We start from the raw sequence: 20,595 nt of genomic DNA, 5'->3' as shown, positions 1-20,595 counted from the left end.
ATCAACCTCTACATCAGAGCATACGGAGACGACAGAGACGACGAAAGACGATGAAAAGACGATGCAATATGGCATTTTAGATCTCTAGTCTAAGGTTGGCTTTGGTCTGCTGGGGGGCGCCCTCAGGCCGGCCGGTTCCGCTGCAGCTTCCGTCTCTTCTGGCGTACATCAGTTGCGTCTGATCTCTGCGCTGCCGCCTTCTGACCCCCGGCAGCGGTCTTGCCTGCTGGTGCATGAACTTCTTTGGCGGCCCCTGACGGCTCGATGTCGAACAGTCTCTTTGGTCTCTCCCGGGTCGAGGAGTCATTGGATACCCGTCTGCTAGACACGGCCGAATCGCCCGATTCCGACTGATCCACGGACAAATTCAGCGTGCTGCCCGCATCCTTCTGCATACTCGAGTCTGTCGTGAAGGACATCCCCAGTCTCAGCTCGCCCAGGCTAATCGACCCGCTCCCGTGAGATACCCGCTTATGCCACCCGTCCATCATGGAAACAGCCTCCTGCCATCGCTGCTCCATCTTCTCCCACCCACCCCGCAGTCGAGCAATCTCAGAGTCCCGGAGTTCCACTTCTTCCAGGGGAACAAAGGATGGATTTGTAAGTAGGGCTCGCAGCTGGTCAAGAGCAGCATCCATTTCCCTTGAAAGTAGTTCGTGCCGGGATAGAGCGGCATCTACACCTTCTTCTTTCACTGCAGCACCCTCACCAACCCCCTCCATATCTCCATCCTCCAGTCCTTGCAGTTCTCTTAACGTCTGAATTGTATCCCGAGACAGCTGTATCAACGCATCGTTTTCATCACTTAAACTCTGGCACAGCTGTGTCAAGTACTCTGTTGTTTCTTGCTTGAGACTGTAGCCCAGTACATCCGCAGTGCTACCCCCCTGAGCCACCTTTCTACTGGAGGTGTTTGTCTTCGGTGGAGGCTGTATTGTAATAGTCATCACACCGTATCCCATCTCTCTTTCCACGCTGTCGCTCGGTCAGGTGGGTTTTTAGTTTCTGCAATTCAATATCTCGTTTGCGGATGTCCGTAGCGCATTGGGTTCTTATCTGCTGAATCGACGATTTCATCCGCTGCATCTGATCCTTTAGGCCACGTATAGTAATGTCTGCATTGCGTATTGTGGATTTAAATGCTGTTTCTTGCCCTTCTGCAAGAGCAATCGAGCGAGACAGTTCTTTCGTTTTGCCCTCTAGTTGTTCCTATTCCCATTGATAACACCGTCAGTCTAGGGTCTATCAAACCACTCCACTTACTGGCAATGGAATCGTGGATGACCAAAACTTACCACCTGAAGTGCCTGTTTTGCTTCTGTCTTTCGGAGATTTTTCACAGTAGTGGCAAGACTTTCCCGTTGTTCTGCTTCACGCTGGCGGGCGGGAAGTGTCAGTGCAACCGTCGCAGTATCATAGCCAGTAGGAACGGGGAAAATAGTAGCACTCACGTCTCTCCGAGTCACCAGATCGTGGATCAGGTTAATAATTTGTGCCATCGTGTCTTCAGCGCCGTCCGCAGCGTTCCCCGGGTCTGCAAAGTCGATCCGTTTTCCATTCCGCAGAAGTCCCCGGGCGAGAAGCAGATTATTAAGATATTCGGAAGCAGACTGCAGATTAAGAGTGTCCATCTTCGCGCTCGCTGCTCGCTGCTCGATGCTCAGTGCTATCCAAAGATGACTCTTCTTCCTCGTCTGCTGGACTGCAACGACGCTCAACACTCCTGAACTCCTTTAACATCCATGGATGGAATAAATCAAAGACGGAGAAACTTTCATCTGCAATGGGTGGAACCGCGACCTTTCCCAAAGCGGAAGTTTGTCAACATGAGGCTGCATGTTCACGTGATATAGGGATCTTTATTTATCCGAAAGCCTAATTTTAGTTCCTTCTTTGGCCCGAATTCCAAAGTCTCGTGTTCACTCGAGATGAGATCATTTTCAAAGGGCAAAAATAATAAGAGAGTAGAAAAGAAGCCGATATCTTTACTGCTAAAACAGTACGAGCAAGGGTTGGCTTTTTTTTTTTTTTTCAGCTTAAGCTACGATGGAAGCATGAGCAAATTAACTAGCCACTGGATCCGCTTTCTGTATGTATTGCTATGGAAATGATACCCAACGTAATTATCTTGGCCCCATGGTGGAAATTCCGGCCCTGGCCCAGAAACAATAACGGTCCCAAGACAAACGTCTGGAATCTGACATACCACTACTGGCCTATTATTGAACACTCTATCTGTTCTCCTGACAGGGTTGTTTCCCTGATTTCGCTTGACGTCTGCTTAGGCTCGCTGCGGTTAAAGTCTTGGCATGAGCTATGACATAAGCGGCTTAAATATGCTCCAGGCACTGCCGCCCGCAGGTCGTTCGACCCGAAATCTCGGCCATGGAAGGAGAGCTGCACATCAGTCAGAGGCTTCTCAGTGCTGCGGCCGAGTGGCCAATACCGGCTGTTTCTCGGGTGCATCTGGCTGTATCCGATAATAACCCGGCACAATAGCTGCGCAACGGTGCGTGCTGGAAAACGGTGCAACAGACCTTGTGAGGGCTTGCCTATCGTAGAAATCTGCTCCGTAGCCTAGTCTGAGAAGACATGCAATACCTCCGTACCTAGACCACCCAGATACGTAGTACTTACATGTTCGTGCGGTGCAGAGAAGACCCCGAGGTACTTAACTACTGCCTGGAATGTTATATCAGGGTGTTGTTTGGGCGCGGATGCGGGAACATTGCCTCACGTGACGGACACGAACCAGAAACACGACCGCCGCCATAAAAGACGAAGATAAAGTGGTTTTTGGGACCTCCAGAAAAGCTGAACTACTCCGTTGCGGACTTGATGAATTGAAAGAGTAGCTTGCTCAACGTATAATGACAAACCCCAAAGAAGTCACTCCTCCCCCTACTGCTGCTGCTGCTGCCCCGGGTGTCAAGGCCCTCGCTCACACCGCCCCTTCTCAACCCAACTCGCCTCTCGCCAAACGCCCCAAGACCGAAGCCATGGCAGTTCCAGAGACCACCGAGACTGCGCCCGCTGTTCCTGCTGCTGCTCCTACCTGCCAGTTGCAGGTCAAGAAGCTGGTGCCGGAAGCCCGCGCGCCTACCCGAGGCTCTGCCTTTGCTGCCGGATACGACTTGTACGCTGCAACGGATACCGTGATTCCCGGCAGAGGCAAGGGATTAGTCTCGACTGGGCTTGCAATTGCTGTTCCAGAGGGAACTTGTAAGTGGTTAAGCGGAAGAAAGCCGGTCTATATATCTTTTTAGGCTAGCTGACATGGTGGTAGATGGAAGGATAGCACCCCGCAGCGGGCTTGCGTCGAAGAACTTCATTGACACTGGAGCCGGTGTTATCGACGCCGATTATCGTGGAGAAGTCAAGGTGTTACTGTTCAATTTCTCCGGTGTCAACTTTACCAGTACGTCGTATTACTATAGTATACTCCGCTTGAAGGGGTGATGCTAACGTGTTGCAATACTGTAGTCAAGGAGGGTGATCGAATTGCCCAGCTCATCCTAGAGAGAGTAAGTTTATCTCTGGCGTTGGCAGCTCAGTCAGAAGCTAACACACGGCTTACAGATTTACACACCTGAAGTTCTTGTAGTTGAGCAATTGGAGGAAAGCGTGCGTGGTGCCGGCGGGTTCGGAAGCACAGGTTAAAAGAAAAAACGATTTTCAACGACTTGGAACTCTAGATAACTATGATTTTCTGTTTCTATTCTAATGTCCGGTATACATGTTTATGCGCACATGGCAGAATAAGAGACTACTGCTGCTAGAAAGCAACATCAATGGCAATATACAGGCTGAAGACGGATCACTGGTTCCACTCTCTCACCTTGAACTTCACAACAGGGTGCCTTACATGTTCGACGTTGCGCACCAGCCTAACCTCGGCTGCCTTCGATGCACGAAGCCTGGCCCTCTTCTCAAGCGCGGCCTTGCGTTCTTCCTCTGGAAGATGAGCAAACTCGGCGTCATTACTCTCATCTTCGTTCTGATATCTCGCTAGCTCTTCGTTCCTAGCAATCATCGTCTTCTCCAGAACCGTATGCATGCTTGCCAGAACCTTCTCAGTGGCCTTGGCAAGCGGCAGATTCGTCGTCGCAACACTGTCTGGAGACACCCAGGAAGCCGTTTCACGAAGCGCGGGTGAATCATTGAACACGGCTTCACGGAGTCTTCCAACCATCAAGGCACCGAACATGTCGCCCGTCCCACTGAAGAAGCAGTCTAGGCGAGGTACTTCGACTTTAAATAACCGAGCGGAGCGGTCAGACCGCATGGTAGAGCCGAAGACTGCCAGCGTGTTGTCTGGGCGTGCATCTTGGCTGACGGATGAATTATCTGCTGTTGAGAGGGAGATGACTGATGATGCTGATGAGGATGGCAGTCCTGGTAGCTGTACAGATGTAACAATGACATGAGGCACGTTATATGTCCTGTGGATGACGGTTACTGCATCCACCAGGTTTTCAGCTGAAGTAATTTTTATTCCAGAGAGTAGCCTTGGTTTATTCTGTTAATTTTTGTGTGGTCGTCGATTTGATTAAGGAGACAGCCTGACTTACTCTGCTTCGAACTGGTTTGGTAAGATCAAGTCCGCATGGGGAACGAGAGCCTTATATGCCGGCACCACATCCTCGTTAACATATATACGTCCCTGGTCTCCCATGACAGGATCAAGCACTGATTCTCATCTGTTAGAAGGGACTATGACTTTAGCACGTACACATCGTCATCGACTCACCCCAGAAAAATGAGCCTGGCTTCTTAGATGCCTTCTTCTTCAGGTCCATGGCAATAGCTCCGACTGCTTCCACTGCGGTGGCGCTGGGTGCATATCCAGTCAGCAAAACATCAAAGTCAGTAAGGTAGCTCTGCCGTAGCCCTTCGTATAGGTTGGTTATTTCCTGGGCAGACGACTTTGTCCCCTTGAACTGTCTATATCCGGTATGGTTGCCTATACATGGATGGTCAGTATCTACTTTATCCGTCTCGCTCGACATGCACCGCAGGGTTGAGAGCGTCTCACTGAAATGAACCGTGTTCAAGGCAGCCACTTCGCAGCCCAAGGACTGCATGGCAAGCGTGGCCATCGTATTGCCGACATATCTGTGTCAGAGCAGTTTGATTTAGTCATGTAGACAGCCAGTTTGAAGAGTGTTCCTGTGCATCCGGGGCCAGCCCAGCAGGGGGGTATATTGTGGAAGGTAGGACATGGCCTTGTCGAAGAGGGAGTACCAGGACAAGCAGAGGGCTTCTTCGTACCCGTAGACTACCTTCAGATACCCAACATTGCCAGGGTTAGCAGAGGTTGATATCACCATTGGCCCGTCGCCAACTTAACCGCAGCCTTGGGGGCAAAACCAACGTACATGACTCGCAATCGCCAACACTTTTGTCTCGGGCACCAGATCGTCAGATGCCATGTTGGCGGCTCTCACGGCGGACTAGTTAACAGCTAGCTATCTAGATGGCTGAATGGACGCTCCCTTCTGAAACTATGCCTGTTACAAGCTGTACAGGATTCCCTAGCTGGCCTCTTGGTCGTGGAGTCGCGGCTGATGGAACCGCCGGGAAATTTCCTCTGGCCGAATGACTCGCCTTCGCTGCTTCGGCTTCCGGCTTCATGTAAGCAAAAGGGCTGCAGGCGCTAGGCAGGCAGCGAGCTACAAGTACCGGTCAAGGTGGCTACTTGTCAGTTACGAAGCTGCTTGCTGTGTATTCGGTAGTTATGTCTGCTGGAGGCCGCAGGACAGAGCAGCGAGGCAGTTGGCAGCGAGACAACCAAGCAGCGGCCTGTCTAGCCAGGCATCTGTATGGATGGCCTCAATACATACAGTCCTATCCCAGCTATCACCTTAAGTCATTCTTATTAACAAAGTAACCGGTAGTATGAAGGTGGTAACTAGCCAGCTAGTCGAAGCCAAAGCTTAGCCTGGCGTCCAGGACAAATGACCATCCGCCGGTCATGCCTCACTTCTCGCTTCCCACAGACATCATCCTTAAAAGGCGACGGGATGGACACCGGCTGAGGCCAGCGGAATACACAGCTCTTCTCCCTCCGCCTCCTTCGCCTCAGTACAGACGGCAGTAGGCCTGTCTCGCCCGCCCGCTGCCTGCCCGCCATGGCATCCCAGGTCGTGCGGTTCCTGCGTGCAGTCTCCAGGTAACGTCGTCCGCCAGCACCGCCAGCACCACTGCCTCACAAGCCCACCCAGCTGGTTATAACAAGCAGCAATATTCAAGTCAAGGGAACCACTAAGCTAACGATGTAACTACTCCACAGGCTTCTGGGATGGATATAGTATGCTCGCCCTTCCCTTACTCCCCTCCCCGCTGCCGGCCGTCAGCCTCACAGGCGGACATCCCGAAGCTGCCCAGAGGAATCACATAGCTAAAAAGAACAAAATATTACATAGCATGCTCTGCTGGTCTCTCTCGTTCTACCCGCAGCCGATCAAGAACTGGCAACGTCGCTCCACCTCGGGCTCGACCATCTCGTTCCCAACCTCCAACGTGCTTGGCTTCATCTGCTACGCCGTCTACACCTCGACCTTCTACTTCTCACCCGTCATACGGCACCAGTATGCCGTCCGTCATCCAGAGGCGCCGGAGCCCACCGTGCGAGCCAACGACGTTGCGTTCGCCTTCCATGCAGTCCTGCTGAGCGTGTTGACGTATTCCCAGTTCTACCCGATGATATGGGGTTTCAAAGCATCGGCGCACCAGAACGTTAGCGCCCCTGTGGCCGGGATGGTGGTAGGATGCGTGCTGTGCATACTCGGCGTCTTCCTCCTGGCGTGGTCGAAGGGCGGTAACGATGCTTCCGATTGGGCCTGGATAGATGGTGTATGTTTCCTGTTGTGCTCCAGCTGCAAACTGCAACTGTAACTGCAACGGCTTTGCTGACGCTGACGGTTGCATTTACTAGATCTATACCATGTCATATGTCAAGTTACTTGCAACGGTAGTCAAGTACTGTCCCCAGGTGTACTTGAACTACCGGCTAAAGTCAACGGTGGGATGGAGCATATGGCAGATCCTTCTTGATCTGATAGGTGGCATCCTCTCCCTGATACAGCTGGTCATTGACTCCTCGCTTGAAAACGACTGGAGCGGTATCACAGGCAACCCGGCGAAATTCGGTCTAAGCAATGTGAGCATTTTCTTTGACTTTATCTTCATTGCCCAGCATTACATCCTTTACCGGAATAGCAATGGGTCAAAGGAAAGTGATGATGAGGATGAAGATGTTGAGAGTCAAGCTTCTGTTCGACAACCACTACTTCGGCAAAGAGAAAGAGCCTAGCTGTTGAAAGTGGTACAAAGAGTACACTTTCCTCCCTTCATAGTTTTTTTTTATTTTCTTGGATAACTGGATAGAATGCTGCTGGCGCTGGCTGGTTTGACCTACTCTAGGAACACGGAAGGGCGTGCGCCAGCTGTTTTGGGGTATTTTCTTGAGCAATCCTCGCTTCTTCCTCGCTTGATGTATTATTTGTGTGTGTTCACCTTGCTTTATTCTTTAGCTACTTTTAGCTATATTGGCGGCTGCCTTTGGTCCGGCCTGTCAGTTGGTCGTATGATGCGGTCATGCTGACCTTACCGCTACTTTCTGTCTGGCAGGGCATGCCAGTTGTTCTCCTTCCGCCCATGGATATGGATACCCCCCCGTACACGCCGGTGCCTATCGGATTCTTACCCCTGGAAAATAAAATCAATAAATAACGAAGCAACCTTGGAAGGCATATAAGACACGCAGGATGCAGAGGCGGACCAGAATCAGAACCAGAACCAGAACCAGAATCACATGAATCCTTCCTTTTTTTTCCCCCCTCCTTCCTTCTCTCGTTCTTTTCTTTTCTTTTTTTTTAATTGGAGAAATAAATATATACACGGGGCCGTGAGCTGGTTACTTATTGAACGAGGTCAATCAAATCGATCAGCAATTCAATAAATTTAGTAGCCCCCATTTTACTTGCAAGGTGTCCGTTATCCTAATAATAATCCTATCCTGAAACCCTCGTCTCAGGACCTCGATGTGTGTTGTATGATGTTGATGAATAATGGCCGTGTTCTCTTTTTCGAAAAAAAAAAAAAATTCCCCTTCCCCGACGGACAAAAAAAGAAAGTGAACGGAGCGATGAATTCTTTTAGCCTTGTAATGGAATGTGAGGAGGCGGGCATGGCAGCGGGAACGGGGATGGGGACGGGGCTGAGATGGGGTTGCTCGTGAGGCGGTGTTTCGCTTTGCTCCCGAGACGATGGCGAGGAAACAAGGAAATATAATAAAATGGGAAATAAAAGTGTAGATAGATGGATGTAATGGAACGTATTAAAGAAATACATAGAAAGAGGAAAAAGCAACGTGGTGTGAAAAGAAAAGAAGAATGATCCAGCCGATGTTTGTACGCCTTTGCAAACCGAGTAATGAGCAAGATGGATAGAGTAGCCAAGGTAAAATGATTGAGGACAAGAAAAGAAAGCCAAAAACGAATGAAGAGAATAGAACCAGACCGGGCCGGATAGACGAACGAATGGAGATATGGTATGATATGGAATGGCAAGATGGATGGCACACAAACAGAGTATATATATAAACTATATATATATATATTCGTTTTAGAACAGGCGGGAGGTGGAAAGGAAAGGCAATGACAGGAAGACAAACAAGCAAAGAAGAAAACATCAAAAACACAGTTCGCTCTCGCTCTCGCTTTGAAATGGGACAATATAATGACGATGACGATGATGATGATATGATGATGATGATGATGAGATAGAAGGACGTGGGTCGTGGTCGTGGTCATGGTATAGTATCTTGAAGAGAGAAAGAAAGAGGGGGGAGGGAGGGAAAGGGGCGGGGAGAACGGAATATGGCTAGGCTCTGCGCCTTCGTCCACGGTTGGCGCCCTCGGGTCTTTGAGCAAGGACTTCTCTGAGCAACGGATCCTCTCTGTCCTTGTCGATGTGGTGGACGCGGACGTGTCTGTTTAAGGCAAAGGCAAAAAGGGGAGAGAAGGTTAGCACAGCCACATTACATATTATGCTTAATGCGTTGGGGGTTATGTATGGATAATATAGGGTGAAATGTTGAATAAGCGCCTGCCTGAGGCACGGGAGGCGCAGCGGAAGTGATGAACAGGCAACCACGCTAAGAGCGGGATCGACAAGGAAACGAAGAACAAGGGCCGAAAAAGAACGGTTACTTCTTCCTTCCTTTCTTTTTTCTTTTTTCTTTTTCATCTTGGGCTTGGTAACGTACCGTTGGAGATTATCAGGTCTGGGATAGCGGTGTCTTTGGTCCGGACAGAACGGACAGACGTAGCCTGGCGAATCGTGCACAAGGCCGTGGCGGATCATCTCATTTTTGCGCTTGAAGCCCTTTCCGCCCTCGGAGCGGGGACAGCCCTGGACGGGGCAGTAGTATGGTCGGAATTGAGAGTGGACATTTGCATGCGAGCTGGGACTTTTGCATTAGAATGAGCTTAAAAAAAAGCGGTAGGGGCGGGAGGGAGGAGACATACTTTAGAAGGTATTGGGTCTGGAATGGGAGGGCGACACAGCCAGGGTAATTGCATTTGAACATGCCCGAGGACGCGATGGAAGAGGATGTGGGCGTTGCATGGCGTTTTTCCGAGCCCTCCTGACTGGCTGGGTCCGTGGGGGTAGGATATCCTGTACTTGGGGAGTCGCTGTACTGGGAGCCAGGCTCACATGAGGACTGAGACAGGGATTGAGAGTGGGACTGGGAATGAGACCGGGAGTGGTCTGTTTTTAGCCTGCCTGGCCAGTAGTGCTGTTGCTGTTGCTGTTGTTGTTGTTGCTGCTGCTGCTGTTGTTGGGGAGGCGGCGGCGGCGGCTGCTGCTGGTGGTGGTGGTGCGTAGGAATATCACAGGATTTGGGAGGAGAGCCCTGAGAGTAAGCTGGCGTAGATGATGTTGAGGATAGTAGAGGAGTAGGGTAGAATTGCTCTGACAGGCGACGTATATGTGACTGTGACGAGGTGTGGTGGCCATGGCTGTGCGAATGGGTGTGGTGTGACTGGCGAGGTGAAGAAGTGACTGCCGGATACGGTGGTTGTGGTGGCACGCCATTTTTATTGAGAAAGTGATCCTTCGAGGAGATAACATCAGGGACGATCTCACTGGGGAAGGAGGATCTGAAGGATGGGAGGCTCTGGCAGACAGTGCTGCCGGAGTCTGAGGAGCTGCCAGCAATGGTTGACGGCAGGCTCTGGCCGCCAGTTCCTCGGGAAGGATCCAGGGGGAAAGTATTTAGTTTCTTGAATGTTGTCGGGGTTGCGAGCAAGGGGGGCCTTGAATCCTGAAAAATCGAGGCCGAGAGGGGAGACTGAGAGGTAGGATTTGAGATGATCTGGGCCACCGAAGGAAGACGGGTGGTCGTGGTAGCAGTAGCAGTAGGAGCAGGAGCAGGAGCAGGAGCAGGAGCAGGACTAGCAGCGTTTGAAGCTCCCTCTTTCGAGCTAGACGTAGTAGCAGGAAGCCTGGGAGTAGCGGCAGCGGCAGCGGCTGAGGGATCCGCTGAGGGATTCGGAGGATCGGTCATAAGAATGTCAGGGCGTGGCAGTGGCTGCCCGAAGCTGTGATGGTGACTGTGGTGGTGACTGTGGTGGTGGTGGTGGTTTCTGTGGCTGGTGCTGGTATGGGTACTGTTGTTTTCGGCAGAATTGTTGTTATTGTGATGGTTGTTGTTGTTGGAGGCCGAGATCAAGGTCGGCGACGAGGGTTTTCTGGCTGCGCCTCCTGCTGACGTCGACGTCGACTGGAGTCGTCTCTTGAGCTCAATGTCCGGGGGAAGGGCACCGTCGACGTCCTGGAGACTGGCGGCGTCCTCAGCACCGCTGGTATGCTCCGAGACCGGGGAGGAGGAGGAGCAGGAGGAAGAATCCCGCCTGAGGGGCGCTTCTCTGGACCTGTAGGCAATCTCGGGGTCATTGGGAGCTAGGGACCTCAGTATTAGCTCGTCGCTTAACGCTGACTTGGTTGATCTGCCACATCGTCGACGCTTACGGTCACCACCTCCTCCAGGGCCGCCTCCGCCCGGCTTGCTGCTGCTGCTGCTGTTGCTGTTGCTGTTGTTGTTGTTGCTGCTGCTGGCGTCGACCGGGCTGCAGGTCTCGCTCTTGTCCTCTGGGATGAAGGGCGGAGGGGACTCGTGCGGCTCGTAGACGATCTTCTGCTTCTCGAGGGGCGGAGAGAGGTTCCGGGCGTCGTCTGAGTCGTAGTTCATCATTTCATGGGCGAGTCCAGGTTCGGCGACATAAGAGGGAGAGCGAGAGAGAAGATAGAAAAAGAGAGAGAGAGACACAGACGAGGTACCTCCGGCAGACTCGGACACTCTTTTTTCTTCTTTCTTTTCTCTTCTTTTAGCCCTTTATATTCCCCCCTTTCTTGGTGCTTTTGTGTCTGCCCTTCCTGTGCTGTTCCTTTTCCTTGGGTTTGGTATTCTCGGACGGGCTGGGATGGTTAGCAAGCCTGGCCTGGCACTTTTATCAGCACAGCGCTGGGAGACCGACGAGGACGCAAAGAGACACGAAGAAGTAGACTCGGAGAGAGAGAGAGAAAGAGAGAGACTGAGAGAGACTGCAGGATCAGTGGAGAGTGACAGGGGGGGCAAAGTAGGGACACAGAGCCAACGGCTTCACTGGGTCGTATTCAGTTGGGGAAGAGGCGACCTCAGGCGAAGGACGGGACAGGACCAGCGCCACAACGAGGACAGCAAGGAAGATATCAGAGAAGGAGAGAGACAGAAGAGAGCGAGAGAGAAACAAGAGGGGGAAGAAGAGGAAGACGAGGGAGCAGCCAGGGAACGAACCGGACCTCCGAGCAGGCAGGGGACGTACAGGCTGACAGTCAGGCCATCTGGTCGAAGCAGACGGGCAGCAGGCAGAGAGAGAGAGACACGCTGACAGAAGGCCAGGCGAGACGAGGACGAGGCTGATGCGTCGAAGAACGGAGAACGAAGACGAAGACGAGGAAGAAGAAGCAGAAGAAGAAGCGAAGAAGACGAAGATGAAGACGAAGATGAAGATGAAGATGAAGATGAAGATGAAGATGAGGCTGTGGTGTGTGGATCGGCGGCGGGAAGAAAGACGGAAACCCAGCCGGGAAAAGGCTAGCAGAGCCACAAGGCAACAGAGCCGCAAGGCAGGCAGACGATGATAGAGAGGAGAAGACGAGAGAGAGAAGAGACAGTAAAGAAGAGGGAGAGAGAGGGAGAGAGAGAGAGTACGTACCAGCAGACTTGGTCAGGAAGATGCCAGGCAGCAGCATAAAGATAGGAAGAAGACGAAGGCGAAGAAGAAGAAGAAGAAGAAGAAGAAGAGAAGAAGAAGAAGAAGAAAAGAACAGCCGCATCCGCCGTGTTATAAGGGCGTCCCAGGGCGGTTGGAAAGGAGCCAACGGGGAGGGCCAGGGAAGCGCCAGGGAGGACGGAGACGGCAGACTCAAGAGGACTCAGCGTGCCCTTGGGCTGGCGACGGCGACGGCGACGGCGATGCTGCTGCTGATGAGACTCAGCATGAAGAAAACGGACGAGCTGGAGGGCATCCCTGACGTGAAACGGCCCTGGGGGGTCTCTTCTTCAGCCCCTTGGCCGGGCTCCATTCGTCGGTGCTGCTGATAGTTACTGATAGTCAACTGCGACGATGCCAGTGGAGACCCTCTCGGGCTGGCCGGCTCGACCGTGACTCTCCTGCTGCTGCCCTTAGTCGCATCTATCGCTGCCTGTTTACTGCTCTCCTGGTGGTGGTGCTCCTGGCTGGCGGTGGTGATATCTCGGTGCTGGCGGTTACCCCTGAGCCTCTTCTTGCTCCTATGCTTCGACCATGGCTTCTTCCACTCGCCACTGCTCAGCCACGCCACCGAGCTGAGGTTGCGGTTCTTATTATTACATATTCAGCACCTACGCTTGCTGTCTTATTGACGGGAGCAGGTAATTAGCGGGAGAGACATGTCCAAAGACAGGCCGAGGGCGCCTGTTCAGCCCTGCCGGAGAGACTGCTTCTTTCTGAACCACCCCGGGTCCTTACCCTTACCTATGGGCAGACCAGACAAACCACCACGGACGAGGAAGAGCAAGAAGATGAAGAGAGAGAGAGAGAGAGAGAGACTTCCTCAGGAGAGACACGTGGCAGACATCCGCATGAAGCAAGGGTTGGTCCTGTTAGCATGATGGAGTATATACAGGGGGCCAGCAGAGCCGTAGACGGGCACGGAGTAGAAGAAGGATGCATCAGAGACATGTCATAGAAAAAGAACAAGTTAGTCACAGCTTGCTACTGTTCCTGCTAGTACTGCTGCTGCTGGCTGTGGCATCCCTCAGTTGCAAGACCTTCTCCCAGGCCTTGCGGGCAAAGGGGCTCATCAGACTGGCATACTCCCTCGCCCTCGCACTGCTTGCCTGTCTCAGCGCATACCTCGCTGCGATCCCTTGCATGATAATCGAGCCCCGGAAGGCGTGGAACGCATCTCCCCAGCCCAGCTCTCGCCCGCTGACTGCCCACCCGCTCACTTCCCCATACCACCTCACACACTCGTCTCGCGTCGGCAAGCCTTCGATCCCCTCGCTCCTGAACCTCGTCTCCGCCGGGCCGCCCTCGACGTTGGCATAGGGGCCCGTAAGATTGCACAGGTCTGAAAGCGGATGTCCGATGGTCGCCATCTCCCAGTCCAGCACCCCTATCACCCGGCTCTCCGTGCGGTGGAAGACCATGTTGTCGATCTTGTAGTCCCCGTGGATCAGGCTCGACCGGTCCAGAGGCTGGCTGCTCTTGGTCGAGAAAAAGGCCACCAGCTCGTCAAAGTGCGGCAGCTCGTTGACCGGCCGTCCTGTCTCGATGTCCCGCGTGCTCGCCTGCGCCGTGTGGATCGTCTGGAACGTCGCCAGCTGCCGGTCGTAGAAGTTGCCTGACCGCCCAAACCTGTCCAGGCCCACGCTCCGGGGGTCGACCCGGTGGAATCGAGCCAGTGTCTGCACCGCCGCTTTCCATCTACCACACAAAAGAAAGGTTCAGATATCTTCTTCTTCTTCCACCCAATGGAGCCTTTTTTTTTTTAAAAAAAAAAAAAAAAAAAAAAAGGCAGCTTCACTTACAGCTCTCGTCTTTCGTCTGGGGTCACGCCCGGCATGGCTGGGTCGACAAAGATCCTCCCGTCCAGAAACTCCATGATATAAAACGCCGTGCCGATCACGCTCTCGTCCTCGCACAGGCATATGGTCCGCGGCACGGGCACGTCTGTCTTCTCCAGCGCATGGATGATCTGGTACTCGCGCTCGACTCGGTGCGCCGTCTTGGACAGCAGCTTGCCCGGTGGCTTCTTGCGGAGGACGTACTTTGCCCCGTCGGCGGAGATGAGCTGGTACGTCGGGTTGCTCTGCCCGAATCCGAACTGCCTGCCGTTAGTTACACTAATATTATACAGAGAGCAAGCTGAGAAAAAGAGTAATGTTACCTGCTTGATGGTCAATGGCGTCTTGATGGACGGGACCTGGGCGTCGATGTAGCACTCAAACGACGCCTGGTCGATGGGCTGCCGAACTTCTCCCGCCATCGTGCCGCCCGAATGGATCACCTAGATAGACAGATATTCAGATAGACAGATAGATGCAAACGAGACTCTCTCTCCTGCGCCCTCCCTGCCGGCTCGAGTGTCTCTTTATCTTTCTTCCCCATCTTTCGGCTATCCAAGCCTGCGTCTCGCTTTCCTGCCGTCTGTCGCGGCGGTCGCTGAGCCGAGGCTTCTCGTGGCTTAGTAAAATATTAGTAACAGAAGATTAGATAATAAATTATGTAATGCATTAGTCATTTATTACTCAGCGGTTGTCCGGGTTATGAGTTGTCAGCGCTAAACCGAGAGAGGAAAACCGTTGTTGTCGCTTTTTCTACGAAGAGTCGAAAGTCGAAAAGACGAAGCTGAAGTCGCAGTTTGATACATCTCAAATGCATCCTTGGATGGCTGGGCTGACCTGGTCGCTGGGTATTTGTTGACGGTGTCTGGCCACCTCGTACCACTTTGGCTTGTTTTTTTTTATTCTCCTTCTGACAGGCACATCTTCCTTGCTCTCCCGACTGGCATTCCTGCCACCTTCAGACCTCTGCGGCCTCCTCAGCTACCAATCCACTGGTATACACCTCCACGATCACTGCGGATAGCCGGATATAGACACTGGATAGATACTGGCCGGAGGAGGTGAATGGTCCTCTAAGTCGGAGCGAGGGATCTTGAAAGATCTCCTCCGCCGTCGCCGACAAAACAGCGTCCTACCATCCATACCTACCTGCCTACCAACCTACCTGAAGGAGCCATTCAGCCTATCCGTCACTTCTGCTGTTCTCTTGAGCTCGCCATGTCGAACTCAGGCCTGGGCCCGCCGGGGACAGGCACATATGCCTCCAATGTGCTCAATGTCGGCGATGGGACATGGGACTCGCAGCGCAACACATTCCTCTTGCCCAACCTCATGGGCCTCAACTTTGAGGCCATGCGGTACAATGGTACCCCTTCTCTTATCCTTCCATTTACCTACGACTGGCTAACATCTTCTAGGGATGGGAAATAGGTTCAAGAACTTGCCCGGATACCATTCGATTATACGGGCCCACGGTGCCCTTGCCGCAATCACTTTCCTCGGCCTCGTACCCATCTCCATCCTGCTCGCCCGCTTCTACTCGAGGAGTCCGTACTGGGCTATAAGGCTACACATATGGATGCAGATCCTCACGCTTTTTCTCACCACTGTCGTGTTTACGCTGGGATGGTTCGCAGTCGGCCCCAAGAGGAGTCTGACCAATCCTCACCATGGAATTGGACTTGCTATATACGTCATGGTCATTGCACAGACTTTCTGGGGTTGGGTTATCCACGGTCGTGTCAAGGGGAAGCGCAGGCTGCACTTTTCTCTGGAGCTGATGGTATGTTTGACCAATCGTCCGGCTATCAATCTTTATCTCCGAGGCCAATCCGCTAACCGCTATGACTTCTGCTTACTTCGTAGCAGATCCATCACTGGCTTGGGCGCTCCCTAGCCTTACTCGGCATTGCTCAGATCCCGCTAGGCTTAACTCTATACGGCTCTCCACTTTCTCTGTTTATCCTCTTCGCATTGGCTGCTTTTGCTTTGCTTGTCACCTACATCATCCTCTCTTACCTCCATGAACGCCGTGTTAGTGCTGGATACGACCCCAGAGGCCACTATCACGGCCCCGAAGTCATTGATGATGATGAACGCAGTCATGGAAACTTTGGTCGTTTGGCGGCTGCTGGAGCTGCAGGTGCTGGACTAGCTATGCTGGGTAACCAGCTGCGTGGTGGTCGCGGAAGGAGTAGAAGTCGGAGTAGAAGCAGAAGTAGAAGCAGAAGCCGGAGCAGAAGCCGCAGTCATTCCCCTGACACAGCAGTTACCCCCTACATCAATGAAAAGGAGTCGCATCATGGGGGCTGGGGGAAGAAGCTGCTGGGCGTAGGTGCTCTGGCTGGCTTGATGGGCCTGGGAAAGAAAGCATTCAACAAGCGCCGCGAGGATGATTACTCCGAATCGGGCTACCATCCTGCACACACCGTCACAGATAGCTACGATGACTCTATCAGCCGTGTGGAGGAAGGTCGGCCGCCACAACCGCCGCCTCATCGACACCAGGGCCAATACCATGGTGCTCCCAGTGAAGATCAAACCACTTCCTACACAGATACTGATTATTATAACCACACCGAGGATTCCAGGCCTGGTGGTGGTGGCGGCGGTGGACATCCCGTGCGCAACGCCCTCCTTGGAGCAGGCGCCTTTGCTGCCGTGAAGAGCTTCTTCGGCCGGAAATCAAGGGAAGACCGCCGAGTTGAGCAGATACGGCAAGAAGACCTTGAGCATGAACGAATTGCCCGAGCAAACAGCAAACGCAAGCACCAGGGGGACAGACGTTATGACAGACCCCATTCCCCATCCAGCGAGCTAGCGGCCTCTGACGCTGCTCCTGGGCCATCAGGCACCGCTGGACGACCACCTCCGCCAGCCGCCTCCTCAGTAACTGATAGACCACCCAGTCCCGGACGCAAACACCGCAGTCATCACAGATACCCATCCACGCTCGGTGTAGGCACTGCCGTGGCAGGCGCTGCTGAAACAGCCGGATCAGGCCACAGGAGACGAAGCGGAAATCGTGGTGAAGACGCATACGACTCTCCTCAAGTTGCCATAACGGTCAAACCTGAGGGACGCCATGTTACATTACGACAGCTTACAAAGGAAGAAAAGAGAGCAGAGCGTGAAGCTCGTCGTCGTGAGCACAGGCGTCAGGGTCGAGAGGGCTCTTTCTCAGAAGATGAGCACTGGCGTCGTGTCGAAGAACGTGAGCGCCAACAGGCGCAGGAAGAGCTACACCCGCCATCGCAGTCTCATGCACCCTCACATTCACCCGTTCCAGCACCAGCTCACTCACACGTACCTTCACATTCACAAGTGCCGGAATCTCAACTCAACCCTCCACACTCCCCAATGCCTCAATCCTCGGCTCATCCCCCCGGATCCGTAGCCGCTCCATCATCAATTCCCGCTCCTCCACCTCCACTACCAATAAGCCATGCCGGCCTCCATTCCCCAGGCACAGTAAGCACCGACCTAAGCGGTAGCTACGCCAGCAGAAGCGGCCGAAGGCGTGCAGAACGACGCATCGCCAGGTCCCAACGCCAGCATAGCGTCGATTGGACATAATCGGCCCCGCCAACCGAATAAGCTACAAATTAAAAGGGGAAAAATAAAAATAAAAAATAAAAAATAAAAAGATAAAAATATGAGTGAGAAAATGATACCCCCAAATTAATGTCAAAGGATATAATGATGTCTTCTTCTTGTATCCATGTACATGGCTTTCCCCCTCCTGGATTAATAAATACTGTGTGTCTTTTTATCAGGCTGATATTCACGATTTATTACGTCCTGCTTCCCTTTTTGCCCCGTTTTTGCTCGGTTCCTTCTTTGTCCTCCTATTTTCTGCTCATGTCCATTGCCTTGACTTTTATTGCCCGATGAATTTATGGTATATATGTATGTTTTCCCTTTGTTTTGGTTGGTAGCGTGTGTGGTGGCCGGCTCTTTGATTTATTCCTTGCCTGTTTTCTTCCCATGGATGCTAAACATATGCATAGCCAGCCATATTCTCACCTGGGACGAAATGAATTGAGGAAAACCTGATTATTCGTTGATGCTGATTCTGATTTTACGCGGAATAGATATGTATTATTTACGTTACTTCTTGAAATGAAACATATTGTATATCAAAATAGCAACTACCATAAGCATGAAAGAAAAAGTGTCGTAAATGTATACAAAAATTCTTTGGCGTTTAGAGAAAACAGCTACTGTTTATTATTCTACAGGTTCAACAGTGAGAGAAACGGGTTTTCGTCAGTCGGGATGAAACGGAATATATACATCCTACAACTCTATCATTTCAAAGAAGCTTGGAGACTCTCGAGGACCTGACGCGGGTGAAAGAATCATGTTAGTACATATCCATTGCATAACAGGGTAGAATGAAAAACAACGGGTACACGGATTGTAACGCACCTCTACCTGGATCTTGGCCTCAGCGATTTCCTTCTCACTTCCAGTACCGGAGGCGAGTCTCTGGGCCTCAGCCAGCTGGGACTTGACGGCCTATTGTCGGTTTATTAGCTAGTTGTCCCATTGTATGTATTTACCCCTATATTCTCATCTCATATATTCCCAGGTATTGGGGGACAAGGGCGGGCGAAACTCACATCAACGCTGAAAGCATCAAGAGCGAAACCCTCAACAGCGTTGATGTTGAGGTTGGAGTCTGGCTGCATAACGGCGAATCCACCAGCAACTAGAACAGAAGAATATCACATCAGTACATGCAAAATATACCCAATATAAAAAAAAACTTGATATCGACGCCAAGACTCCGGCTGGCTTGATATTGAGTTACAGAAATTGAGCAAGAGTCGGATGGAAAGGGTATAGCATACGGAAGAACTTCTTAGTCTGACCACCCTCCTCGATGATCTCGATGAGACCGGGTTTCAATTGTTCGATGCTGGGAACGTGGCTGGAGAGGATACCCATGTCACCGGACTCGGCGGCAATGTTGACCTGGACGCTAAAGAGGTGGAAATATTCGATTAGCTTATGCTGTTTTTTCGTAGTTTCGTCACGGTTATAGGTTGGAGATAGGGACTTGGGTCTTTGAAGAGTGGATTGTTGGATAGGTTTGAGGTTATAAAACGTACACGTCGGCTGACTTGTAGATGGTCTATTCCGAGCCAATTCGTCAGTTTATCACAACCCAATTCATTTCAAAAGCATATTACGCTAACATAGCGCATCGATGGGCAGGAGTGAAGGGATCCGAAGATTCTTTTAACGCACCTCCTTGGGCAAGACAAGAGACAGCTTTAGCTTGTCTGCAACGGCCGTGGCGTAGGTTCTCTGGGACAGAGGAGCGCGGAGAGCGGTGGCTCCGGCCCTGAAGGCTGGTCTGGCAAAGCGGAGAGAGAACATGGCTGCAATTGGCCTTGAGATGGGCTTCGAGTGGGATGTTGGAGGTCGTCCTGGCGTTGAGATGTTGCGATGCTTGAAGTCGCTGAACTTTCGGGACGTCTCGGGCCTAAGCCGCTTTGGGACGCGGATTCAATCACGTGATACGTGATTGGTGCTACTTTAGCCGCTGCTCAACCGATACACTTGCGTGGATAGAGGTATAAACCGCTTTTGAGCTGGATGGTTTTATATTTATAGCAAATATGGATTCAATTAGTTCCTCATTCGCTCAATTTATTTTATTGTTCCCTCTCTGCTCCTAATATTGAGTGTAAATGAGATTCTGATAGAGCAAAGTTGTGAAACTGTGGCCTAATCCGGACTAGCGTCTCGGGCGCCAACGTAAGCGAGCCCATCCACACAAACAACTTGAAGGTCTCAGCTTTCTCAAAAAAGTTCATCTCGACAACGACGACCTTCTTACATCAACCGTTAAAGTTGCCGCCAGACCGTCAAGATGGCCAGTACGTTTTGCTCCCCCGCCAAAGTTGCGATTCTTCGCGAAATCTGCTTTCTAAAACTGGCGCTCTCCGAAGCACCTGTAGCGAAGTTCAACCGCTAACAACTTATCTCAAAACGAACAGAATCCAAGAACTCGTCGCAACACAACCAGAACAAGAAGGCCCATAGGAACGGGTACGTCGATATTTGACCCCCTATGCCCAAGCGAGTTGAACCTGTCTGGGCGGCGATACAATTGAAGAGCTATTGGTCTACATATGGCGCTTATCGGCGAATATTTGGACATGCCAAAAATTGGACTTAGAGCGGGACGTAACTGACAAGATGATTTTTGGATAAAACAGTATCAAGAAGCCAAAGACTCACCGATACCCATCCCTCAAGGGCACAGACCCCAAGTTCCGAAGAAACCACAGACATGCTCTTCACGGAACTATGAAGGCATTGGTACGGATACACGCCAACTTTGTCAGAGGAATTTCAGGCTAATATATTCTACAGAAGGAGGTTAAGGAGGGCAAGCGGGACTCCGCATAAACGGGACA

At 51.9% G+C, this 20,595-nt stretch overlaps 10 protein-coding genes across 10 annotated transcripts; 5 read left to right on the top strand and 5 right to left on the bottom strand.

The window, feature by feature from the left end:
• Positions 1-122: 122 nt before the first annotated feature.
• On the bottom strand, positions 123-1,631 carry ARB_04556 (uncharacterized protein; the record flags this gene model as incomplete). Its single annotated transcript, XM_003017628.1, has 3 exons — positions 123-855; positions 953-1,209; positions 1,296-1,631. The coding sequence occupies 3 exons, from the start codon at positions 1,629-1,631 to the stop codon at positions 123-125; spliced, it is 1,326 nt and encodes a 441-aa protein (XP_003017674.1).
• A 1,239-nt stretch (positions 1,632-2,870) lies between these two features.
• Positions 2,871-3,660, top strand: ARB_04555 (uncharacterized protein; the record flags this gene model as incomplete). Its single annotated transcript, XM_003017627.1, has 4 exons — positions 2,871-3,222; positions 3,272-3,418; positions 3,484-3,524; positions 3,580-3,660. 4 exons carry the CDS (start codon positions 2,871-2,873, stop codon positions 3,658-3,660), a joined length of 621 nt encoding a protein of 206 aa, XP_003017673.1.
• Positions 3,661-3,817: 157 nt separating this feature from the next.
• Positions 3,818-5,099, bottom strand: ARB_04554 (uncharacterized protein; the record flags this gene model as incomplete). Its single annotated transcript, XM_003017626.1, has 3 exons — positions 3,818-4,442; positions 4,572-4,689; positions 4,751-5,099. The coding sequence occupies 3 exons, from the start codon at positions 5,097-5,099 to the stop codon at positions 3,818-3,820; spliced, it is 1,092 nt and encodes a 363-aa protein (XP_003017672.1).
• Positions 5,100-6,312: 1,213 nt separating this feature from the next.
• ARB_04553 (L-cystine transporter, putative) lies at positions 6,313-7,315 on the top strand (the record flags this gene model as incomplete). The annotated part of the gene is made up of 2 exons (XM_003017625.1): positions 6,313-6,855; positions 6,938-7,315. 2 exons carry the CDS (start codon positions 6,313-6,315, stop codon positions 7,313-7,315), a joined length of 921 nt encoding a protein of 306 aa, XP_003017671.1.
• A 1,345-nt stretch (positions 7,316-8,660) lies between these two features.
• ARB_04552 (uncharacterized protein) lies at positions 8,661-8,789 on the top strand (the record flags this gene model as incomplete). Its single annotated transcript, XM_003017624.1, has 1 exon — positions 8,661-8,789. One exon carries the CDS (start codon positions 8,661-8,663, stop codon positions 8,787-8,789), a length of 129 nt encoding a protein of 42 aa, XP_003017670.1.
• Positions 8,790-8,886: 97 nt separating this feature from the next.
• Positions 8,887-11,260, bottom strand: ARB_04551 (uncharacterized protein; the record flags this gene model as incomplete). The annotated part of the gene is made up of 2 exons (XM_003017623.1): positions 8,887-9,469; positions 9,534-11,260. The coding sequence occupies 2 exons, from the start codon at positions 11,258-11,260 to the stop codon at positions 8,887-8,889; spliced, it is 2,310 nt and encodes a 769-aa protein (XP_003017669.1).
• Positions 11,261-11,492: 232 nt separating this feature from the next.
• ARB_04550 (uncharacterized protein) lies at positions 11,493-13,281 on the top strand (the record flags this gene model as incomplete). Its single annotated transcript, XM_003017622.1, has 5 exons — positions 11,493-11,882; positions 11,943-12,095; positions 12,119-12,586; positions 12,685-12,964; positions 13,016-13,281. The coding sequence occupies 5 exons, from the start codon at positions 11,493-11,495 to the stop codon at positions 13,279-13,281; spliced, it is 1,557 nt and encodes a 518-aa protein (XP_003017668.1).
• An 840-nt stretch (positions 13,282-14,121) lies between these two features.
• ARB_04549 (uncharacterized protein) lies at positions 14,122-14,583 on the bottom strand (the record flags this gene model as incomplete). The annotated part of the gene is made up of 1 exon (XM_003017621.1): positions 14,122-14,583. The coding sequence occupies one exon, from the start codon at positions 14,581-14,583 to the stop codon at positions 14,122-14,124; it is 462 nt and encodes a 153-aa protein (XP_003017667.1).
• A 1,157-nt stretch (positions 14,584-15,740) lies between these two features.
• ARB_04548 (uncharacterized protein) lies at positions 15,741-17,737 on the top strand (the record flags this gene model as incomplete). The annotated part of the gene is made up of 2 exons (XM_003017620.1): positions 15,741-15,944; positions 16,028-17,737. 2 exons carry the CDS (start codon positions 15,741-15,743, stop codon positions 17,735-17,737), a joined length of 1,914 nt encoding a protein of 637 aa, XP_003017666.1.
• A 723-nt stretch (positions 17,738-18,460) lies between these two features.
• Positions 18,461-19,549, bottom strand: ARB_04547 (uncharacterized protein; the record flags this gene model as incomplete). The annotated part of the gene is made up of 4 exons (XM_003017619.1): positions 18,461-18,682; positions 18,787-18,875; positions 19,018-19,225; positions 19,418-19,549. 4 exons carry the CDS (start codon positions 19,547-19,549, stop codon positions 18,461-18,463), a joined length of 651 nt encoding a protein of 216 aa, XP_003017665.1.
• Between the last annotated feature and the right edge of the window lie 1,046 nt (positions 19,550-20,595).

The sequence above is a fragment of the Trichophyton benhamiae genome, assembly GCF_000151125.1.
Source record: "Trichophyton benhamiae CBS 112371 chromosome Unknown contig01293.0, whole genome shotgun sequence".
NCBI lineage: Eukaryota > Fungi > Ascomycota > Eurotiomycetes > Onygenales > Arthrodermataceae > Trichophyton > Trichophyton benhamiae.
The sequence above is the reverse complement of the archived record's forward strand: the minus strand, read 5'-3'. Positions and strand labels throughout refer to the sequence as shown.